This window comes from Alligator sinensis, unplaced genomic scaffold (genome assembly GCF_000455745.1).
Source record: "Alligator sinensis unplaced genomic scaffold, ASM45574v1 scaffold345_1, whole genome shotgun sequence".
Taxonomy (NCBI): Eukaryota; Metazoa; Chordata; order Crocodylia; family Alligatoridae; genus Alligator; species Alligator sinensis.
Window position 1 is genome coordinate 223,641 of NW_005843099.1, and position 8,703 is coordinate 232,343.

At 45.4% G+C, this 8,703-nt stretch overlaps 1 protein-coding gene across 1 annotated transcript in view; it reads left to right on the plus strand.

The window, feature by feature from the left end:
• The window catches only part of RASL10B (RAS like family 10 member B), a 27,291-nt gene extending 19,362 nt beyond the window's left edge, over positions 1 to 7,929 (plus strand). The window contains exons 2-3 of the mRNA XM_006037340.3: positions 493 to 617; positions 1,406 to 7,929. Coding sequence (XP_006037402.1) covers positions 493 to 617; positions 1,406 to 1,676 — 396 coding nt within the window. The 3' untranslated portion in view covers positions 1,677 to 7,929. The remainder of the gene's footprint in view (positions 1 to 492; positions 618 to 1,405) is intronic.
• Positions 7,930 to 8,703: the final 774 nt, after the last annotated feature.

An 8,703-nucleotide genomic window follows, 5' to 3' on the forward strand; every position in this document is an offset into this window, starting at 1 on the left:
CTTTTCCTGTTGTAATACCGTGAAAATTATAGCAAGAAATAATCCCAGATCATTTGACTCCTAGTTCATTAAACACTAGAACATACTGCCTCTGTAATTGTCTAACACCTTTTTCACCAACATGCAGGACACTGCTGCTGGGAAGGGAGTCTTGGAGTAGCCTTGTGTGTCATGCCACCCATATCAAAACAGTAGTAACTACAGATTTGGAACCAGTGTTTCATTGTAGATCCCAGAGATGCTGGAAGTGGAGAAGTACAATACTGCTTGGCTTTGGTGCTAGCATCTGTATCTGCACAAGCAGAAATGATATTGCTTGAGACAGCAGTGCACCCCATCTAAGAAAACCTATGTTTAGACCCTGGTAGCATACAGCATGGCATTGGTGTAGAAGCTGTCTCATAGGTGAGATGGCAGAAGGGCTGGCTGAAAATGTTGGTGGGACAATGTCATGGGCCTGAGCGGAGGCTGATTCCTGTCTGCATATTGCAGGAGTGGGCAGACGTGTGCTGCAGGGGGCTCCGGAGTGTCCATGCCTACATCCTGGTCTATGACATCTGTTGCTTTGACAGCTTTGAGTATATCAAAACTATTCGACAGCAGATCCTGGAAACAAGGTAAGTGCTGGACCCTTGTCAGTTACAAAAAGAGCCCAGTGCATGGCTCAAATCTGTTTTCACTTGTGCATCCTCTTCAGTTATATACTAGGCCAGAAGAGTAGCTAGAGCTCAGCTCTCTCCAAGAATCTCATGTTCCTATCAATGCTGATTGCCCTAGAGATGAATGTCTTCTGACAGGAGCAAGTTAGAATCAAGGCCCCTACCATCAGCACTTACTGGTAATTCACACAGACATTGTAAAAACACAAAGGGCAGCAAATAGATGAGAAAAGAAATTTCCCAGCTGCTAGCAGCTACCAATGAGATATTAGGATTCACAGTTGGGCCATACTGAATCATTGGCGAAACACTTTTGAGTTTCTTAACAATATTTGTAGACTGTGTGAGCTGCAAAGTTGTTTGCTGCACTGCATGTGACATGCCCCTCCAGGCAGAACAAGATGCCCTGCTGACAGGCCCAAAACAGTAGCCTGTTTGCCACCCTTGTGTACACATGGGTAGCTTCTGATTGCTTTCTTCTGCCATCTGGACAGGCAGAGCAAGGTCCTGAGGACAGGAGGGTGTTCCCAGGAGACAAATGTTAGCCAAGGGATAAACTGCAGGGATGTTACAAGCGAGCTAGTGGGGAAGAGAAGAGCTAGAGGAGGAGGAATAAGGGAGCTGAAAGGAGCTAGTTGGGGACTGATTGGGGTTGATGGACTGTGACCCTGAGGTGGAATGGAACTGACATAACCATTTCTAATTCCCATTCTCACCATCGCGCTCTCAATCGTTCTTCTTTTCAGAGTCATTGGCACAACAGAGACCCCCATCATTATCGTGGGCAACAAGCGGGACCTGCAGAGAGGCCGAGTCATCCCCCGCTGGAACGTCTCCAACCTAGTAAAAAAGACCTGGAAATGCGGTTACATTGAGTGCTCAGCCAAATATAATTGGCACATCCTGCTGCTCTTCAGTGAGCTCCTCAAGAGTGTGGGCTGTGCCCGCTGCAAGCACGTTCATACCACCATCCGCTTCCAGGGGGCACTGCGCAGGAACCGTTGCACCATTATGTGAGGCTTGCTCACTATGCCCATGCATACACACAGAGACCAGAGCCTTCTCTAAACTGGAGGAGCACAGCCAGGAGGACACAAGCAACTCTATTTTCAAAGGAAGCAATGTCAGTGGCATGCCCATCTCTCCTGGATGAAGCCTCAGCATGACCTGCCTCATCCCTGCCTATCCTTAACATACCAATGGCATGGCCTGTAGATTCAAGGCAGTGGTGTCATGCTCTGCCTTCCACTCCATCAACTGCATTGGATCATGGACTGAACTATGCAGTATTTCATAAGAGAAAAGAGGTTAGCTGTCACCGTGGAGAGAGAAGGGACAGGGGAAGTCTCTCTGTTTATATTGCAGACAGTTGGTGAGCCATGACAGCAGGGAGCAAGGCAGGGCTGGGAGGCTACCACTTGGCTGTTACCGAAGGGTGACAGATTGGGTGGCCAGCTCGCCTTTCAGGGAGTGGATATCACACACGAAGGAAGGTCCTAGATTAAAACCTCAGATCCAAACACTTCCAAATTTTGGAGGTGTTTTGATCCAGAATTTTACTCATTAGGCCCATCTATGACACAGCAGATATGGGGCTCTGTAGTGGGGCATGGGGACACAGCGCGATCTGAATAAGAACTAGAATTCAAACCTGATCATTGGGCTTGGCACCCACCAGTTGATCCATGGCAGAAGGGAGATGATGTCAGGAAGACCGTGGTCCTAAAGCTCAGTTTATAAACCTCCAGAGCAGGTCAGGATGTCACCACATCTCTCTGTCTTGGGCCAGTCACGGTCACAGTGCATTTGTCTCTTCCCCTGGCCATTTGCATTGTGCCTTATGACTGCTATTCTGTGCTTAGCCAGGCCCATCTTATAGCTCTCCTGATCAGGAATATGCCCTTCCCCACCCTGTCCCCTGTCCATGGCTTGCACCTTCTCTGAACCACTTATTCACCTCTGTCGCCATGGGTTCCTGACTATATACACTGCACTGTCAGTGTGCACTCCGTGGGTTTGTCCTGCCACGTAGCTGTATGCATCTGGCCCATCATGAGTCTGCTCCCCCCATAAGTCTATTCCACCGTACATCAGACTGTCATATAAGGCCTATTTTCCCCAGCACCTGTCCTGCTATAGGTCTCACTCTTCCATACTTTTTCTTTCTGTATGTCTGTCCCATCATGCTTTTCTCTCCCAGTGTCAATCCCATCCTGCATCTCCTCCTCTGCAGACTTCTTTCCCACAATTCCAAGCACAATCTTTCATCACTTAGTGAAGGCAAAAGTTGGGAGTGGCAGGAAACTCTCAGGGCCCAGTCATTTTTGTGTGGGGATGCATGAAGCTCCCATTGACATTGATGAACAGGCCCTATTGGTTTCCTCTGGACAGCCTCCTACTCTTGACAAGTGGCAGATTTCCAGAGAGAATGGGCTGTCCTGTTAACATCAACTGGATCCTGTTAACACCAACTACCTAATGCAAACATGTTCCCGAGTGGAGTGAAGCTTCATGCACCTTTGGCCCGCTGTGGTGACCAGAGGTGTCTTCACTGCACTCAGGGACACAAGGAACCAACCAGCCTTAAGTCAACAGGCCATTCATTCTCCCACCAGGAGAGAAACGTGTCAGCAGGGAAGCCAAATCCTCCTTCCTTTCACCCTTTCTATCTGGAGCTTCCTCCCTCGAAGGACAGAGTGGCCTGACAGCACAAGGCACAGCTGAATTGAGGGTTTTATTTTTTTATTTCTGGAGAGAATTTTCCGATGGTACCAAAAAAGAAAATAAATTACCCCAAAAAGTTAGGTCCTACCCTCCTGTTTTCTTCTGATCTATTTCTACAAGCTCAGAGCCTTTTTTAGAATCTCAGTAACATGAGCCCATGTCTAAGAGGTCCCCTTACTGCTGCATCTGTGTCCACATTCACACATAAGTGCATGTCCACCCACCTTCCTGCTAATGACCAAGATTTGGCAACTGTTTTTTTTCCTTCCTCCTTTTTATCTTTTTCTCATTCCTTGTTTCAAACAAGCTACTCCGTCAGAAGGTAGGTTTAAAGCAAAATGATCCTGGTATTCTAGGGGCAGTACCACCCCCCCACAACACAACCCGCCTCTAACTACACCGGCTTTGTCAGAAAGGTACTGGATTCTACCTCTTCTTGCTAGATCTGACCACTGTCAGTTGTGTACGAATTAGAAAATGATTATAATACTGAAACAAAACTAGGCATCAGCCTACTTGAAGGATAAAGAAAATACTGTATATACAGGTATAAGCTGACTTACTGAGTGACAGAGATACTTTGGCTAATATAAACATATGGTAGGACTTATGTTAATGTACACCAAACCAATTTTGCCTCCCTTTGTGCAAAGGATCATTTGTGTCAATACATATCAGGTCTGATGACAAAAAGTCATCCCCAGCTCCATACACATCACTTGTGGGGACTGGTTTATTAACAGCATAGGAGATGAAAGAAAAGTCAAATACCATTAGAAACTCATCTGCTGCACAGTTTTACATAAGTTGCCCACTAAATTTACCTTGGCTTAAGGCTACCTTGTAAAGACTGATAGACATGTACATTTTTCAGTGACTCAGCTTATATGCAGGTATATACAATTTCCTAACAAGTAAAGCTGTCTCCTTAAACTGTTTAAAAGGGCTCATAGGCAGCTACAGTGGATCTCAACTTCCCAATGAAAGCAGCTTAATTCGCAAACACACATACACCCCTTGGAGCCCAGGATTGTTGTAATAAAACAAGTTAGACTTAAGAGAGAGGGTTCATTGTCCAGACTTTACAATGAGGATCTGCTGTAAATACCACTGTTAAATTTTCTAGGCTCTTCTGTTATCACTTTTTCCTAAACAATCCTTTCTCTAAATAAAACTCTTACAAGAAACACTGATGCCATCTCATGGCAGACTCCTGAATGGCATTGTGTCAATACTGAATTTGTTTGAAGGCAAGCTTCAAAGGAATGAGAAGTAGGGTATGAGCCTTTTTTTCCCCTTATTTATGATAGATGATTGAGGCCTGTATTTTTTTTAAGTTTCATTTCTGCTTTTATATTACAAATTCAGCTTTTTGTCTATTCTTTTTTCCCCCAAGAAGACTCTATGGACAAGTGGAGACCTGTTTGGGTTATAACATCAGAGACATCTTCTAGGTGAAACCAGACTGGGAGGAGAATGGATTTTTATTTAGTCTTTTTTAAAGTTAGACCCTCTAACTCAAACACCTGAGAAAAAAAGATGTTTTTTGTTAAAGAGTCAATTTGGGTAGAAAAAGCTCCCAATCCTTATCAGAGACCAGCATGTTCTCTAGCCTGCCCAGCCTGGAACATCTATGGTAAAAAAGTAATAATAATAAAAAAAGCAGATAAGAAAATCCAGGCCTCCGTTAGCTAGGAAAAAGACAAAAGCCCAATATTTTGTCCTTCACAGGTCCCATTTCACAGAAATGCTATTATCAGCTTGGTAACACTTTTTATTAAGAGTACATTAAAAAAAAAAACAAACCTCAAGTTTCACTTTTATGACCCAGTCCGTGGCACTTTGCTGTTAAGCATTTTACAGTCTCCAAAGGCACTTGGTAGAATATGGATTACACTGAGGTCAGTTTTGCAGCTGGAATTGTGGTTAGCTTTCATTTCCACTAGAGAGGATAGCATAGTAGCATGAAAGCAAGAAAAACTTGCAGCAAAGCTATGGCAACCTAGTTCTTTACATTTGTTACAATGCTGCATATTATAGACAGTTGGCACTTCACTGTACCCACAGGGAACATGTTGGCACCTAAGATCTATTGCTCAAAAAAAAAAAAAAAAAAAAGTGTAGGTCCTTACCACTTCAGGTAAAGAAGAATCTCTATTATCATTATTGCATCTGTGACACACAGTTGAGTCAGTCCAGTAAAAGGCAGTGATACATATTCATAACAACCAGTACATTATGCTATAAATAATCAATTGTAAATTCTAGGCTTATGAGTCCACTGAGAATCATAGATGATTAACCAAACTACTCAGGCTCTGTGATCAAGGTCAGTAGAAGCTCTTGCTGGAACTGTCATCCTAGAATTAACTCTTTTTTGTTATTTATCCTGTACCCTGCATGTACTACAAAATGTAACATGCTTTGCTACAGGTTGTCCTAACGCAGGGGAGGGCAATTATTTGAGCTGGCGGGAGTTTTGGTGAGCCGTTGCAGGCTGGGTCAGCACTCCTGCTCCCCACACCCCCAGCTCACCCAGACTCCCTAAGTGGTCCTTGCAGCCAGAGAGTGCTCAGCCAAGTGGATGGGATGGGATGGGATGGGGCAGCGGGTGGGGAGTGGCGTCCGGGCATGAGGCAGCTGGGGCTGGGACCAGGATCTGGATTGCAAGGTGGCGATAGCGCAGGCCCAGGGCCCAGGGCAGAGGTGTGATCTACTCCCTGCACGATGGATTGTAACCGGCTCAACCTGGGAGGGGGATGGAGCATACTCCTGTGACCTGGCCCCATGAACCCATCCCAGCACAGGCACGTGTGGGCAGCCCCAGTACAGTGCAGCTGTGGAGCAGCACAGCCTGGCAGTGCAGGGTGGCCTAATCTGGTCACACTGCTGTATTGGGGCTGCCCACATTCACCTGTGCTGGGGTGGGGGCAGCAGGGGCCAGCCCATGGGCGTACTCTGCCCTCCTCCTGGGTCGGGCTGGTCACAGTCCATTGTGGGGAGAAGATCATGGTCACCACCCCACAATCCTGGCCCCAGTCCCACCTGCCCCACTCCCAGATGCTGCTTCCTGCCCATCTGCGGCCCCATCCTATCTGCTTGGCCCAGCGCACTCTGCCTGCAGGGGTCCCAGGCCAGGCTTCATGGAGACCCTGCCTGCTCTGTCCAGCACCCCCAGTGGTGAGTGTGGGGTGGACAGGCTGGGGTGCCCAGGCAGCAGGGCTGGGTCTAGCAGCAGCAGTGACACTGTCAGTGACAGCCAGAAGGAGCTGCCGCAGCCAAGCCTGCCAAGAAGTGGAGTCCGGCCGTTGCACCACCCCAGCCCCACTGTGCACCCGGGGTGGTGGGACTGGCACTACGGCCCACGCTGCTCCCTGCACTTGGGCCGGATAACATCCCTTGGCAGGCTGGATCCAGCTTGCGGGCTGTATTTTCCCCACCCCTGTCCTCATGCCAGCTCTTTGATATTCGTTGACACATTACGTCCAAGTTATTGTTCTCTTGTCAACTTTATCCCTTAATCTTGTTTGATAAGAAAACTCATTTGTAAATGCATATAATAATTATAGCATTTATAGCGTGCTATAATGTAGACATATCACATAGTAAGCCAATACATAGATTATTATAACCCTGTAGCTTGCAGTTCATAGCACAGTTACAGGTTTTAATATTTTGAAATACGTTCTAAATATAATTATGTTTTATAGTAATTTATAGGCAGAAAAATATATTCGTATTGACAATACTTACATTTATATAGTGCTTTTCAGCTTTGATGTGAACTGCAGTTACAAACACCAAATCCTCACAGCCACCCTGAGGGTTTAGTTATAATTATTACAGGCAGGAATTCTAAGATAGAAAAATTAACTCTGTTACCCAGGGTAACAGAAATTGCTGTTGGCAAAACTGAAATTAGAACGGAGGAGTTCCATACTGCCAGTCCCATGCTAAGAGCACCAGACGGTGTTAGTTGGTGTTGGTACTGGGATGTGACCTCACCAACAGGTGGGAGAAAGAAACAAGGTCAGTAATATTTACAAAGAAGCTCTTTTTGAATGGTTTAATCACAAATTTATTTATCAATCAATAAACTGTTTACAAATCAACCCTTAATATAAAGTGTTACCATACTCTTCCTATAAACAAGTTTCTGGTATAAGAAGGAACATTTCTCAATCTGTATTTTATTCACTCAACTCTATTTCCATGGCAGGAAAATTGTTCCCAAGCCTTCTTAGCAGATGTCTTCCCTGGGAGGCAGAGGGGAGCTTTGTACCACTCTTTGCTCTGTGCACCTGTTGTTCATCCTTCTATCTTGGAGGAAATGTGCAGACTGAAGTGGGATTTATTTAGTTCTCTATCCCCACCCCCTCGGGCACATTCTTTCTTCTTTAGTTTGGGGCTTTCTTGGACCTGGGTTTCTACTTCCTCTTTGATTTCTTGTTAGAGAGTCCTTGAGATGTCTGTAAAGCCTGTAACACACTGTACCCCTGTTATTTGAAATCAGATTAAAATCAGGTACGTTTTCCCTTGTTCTGTACCCAGGTCTCTGTCATTTTCTTTTGGTGTCTATTTGTTTTCCTGCCTCTGCACTCCTCTTCTTTATCAACTGACCAGCACGGACACCTTCCAGTTTCTGCAACTCAGAATTCTACTGGATCAGACCCAAAGTCCATGCAATCCCCTTTCCTGTCTCTGACCAGGGCCAGACACAGGCATGGGCGAACTGGGTGGGTGCCCAGGGCCTGGACAGAAAGGGGGCCCAAAAATGGTAATGTTTTTATTATTATCATCATTATCTCTGGCGAAGGGGGGCCTAATTCTAAAAGTTAGCCCAGGGCTGCCAGGAGTCTAGGTACGGTGCTGTGTCTGACACTTGTCTATACCAGAAGGTTCAGAAAAGTTGTTGTAACCTCAAATCAAGCAGATGAGAGATAATCTGCTTCTATGTGAGCTCTCATCCTGATTGCAAATAGTAGCTTAAACCTGGAGCATTAGGCTTAACATCTCCAGAATTACTGTTGCTATTAATTATGTGAAGTCTGGAAATTCTCGCTATGCATACCATTGTTCAATCAAATTCTCATTAACTCCAACTCAGCATATTTCTAAAGCTTTTTTTAATGAGCTCATTCCATCCCTTCAGCATCAACAGTTTCTGACTGAAGCAAATTACTGATGCATGTTGTCTTCTATACTATTGACCCAACTGGGGTTAGAACTAAAACAAAAAGCATAGCTCTTTACCATTCAGCTTAGTTGGTTAGTGCATGGTGCTACTGGTACCAAAGTCATGTGTTTAAAGCCAGGTTGG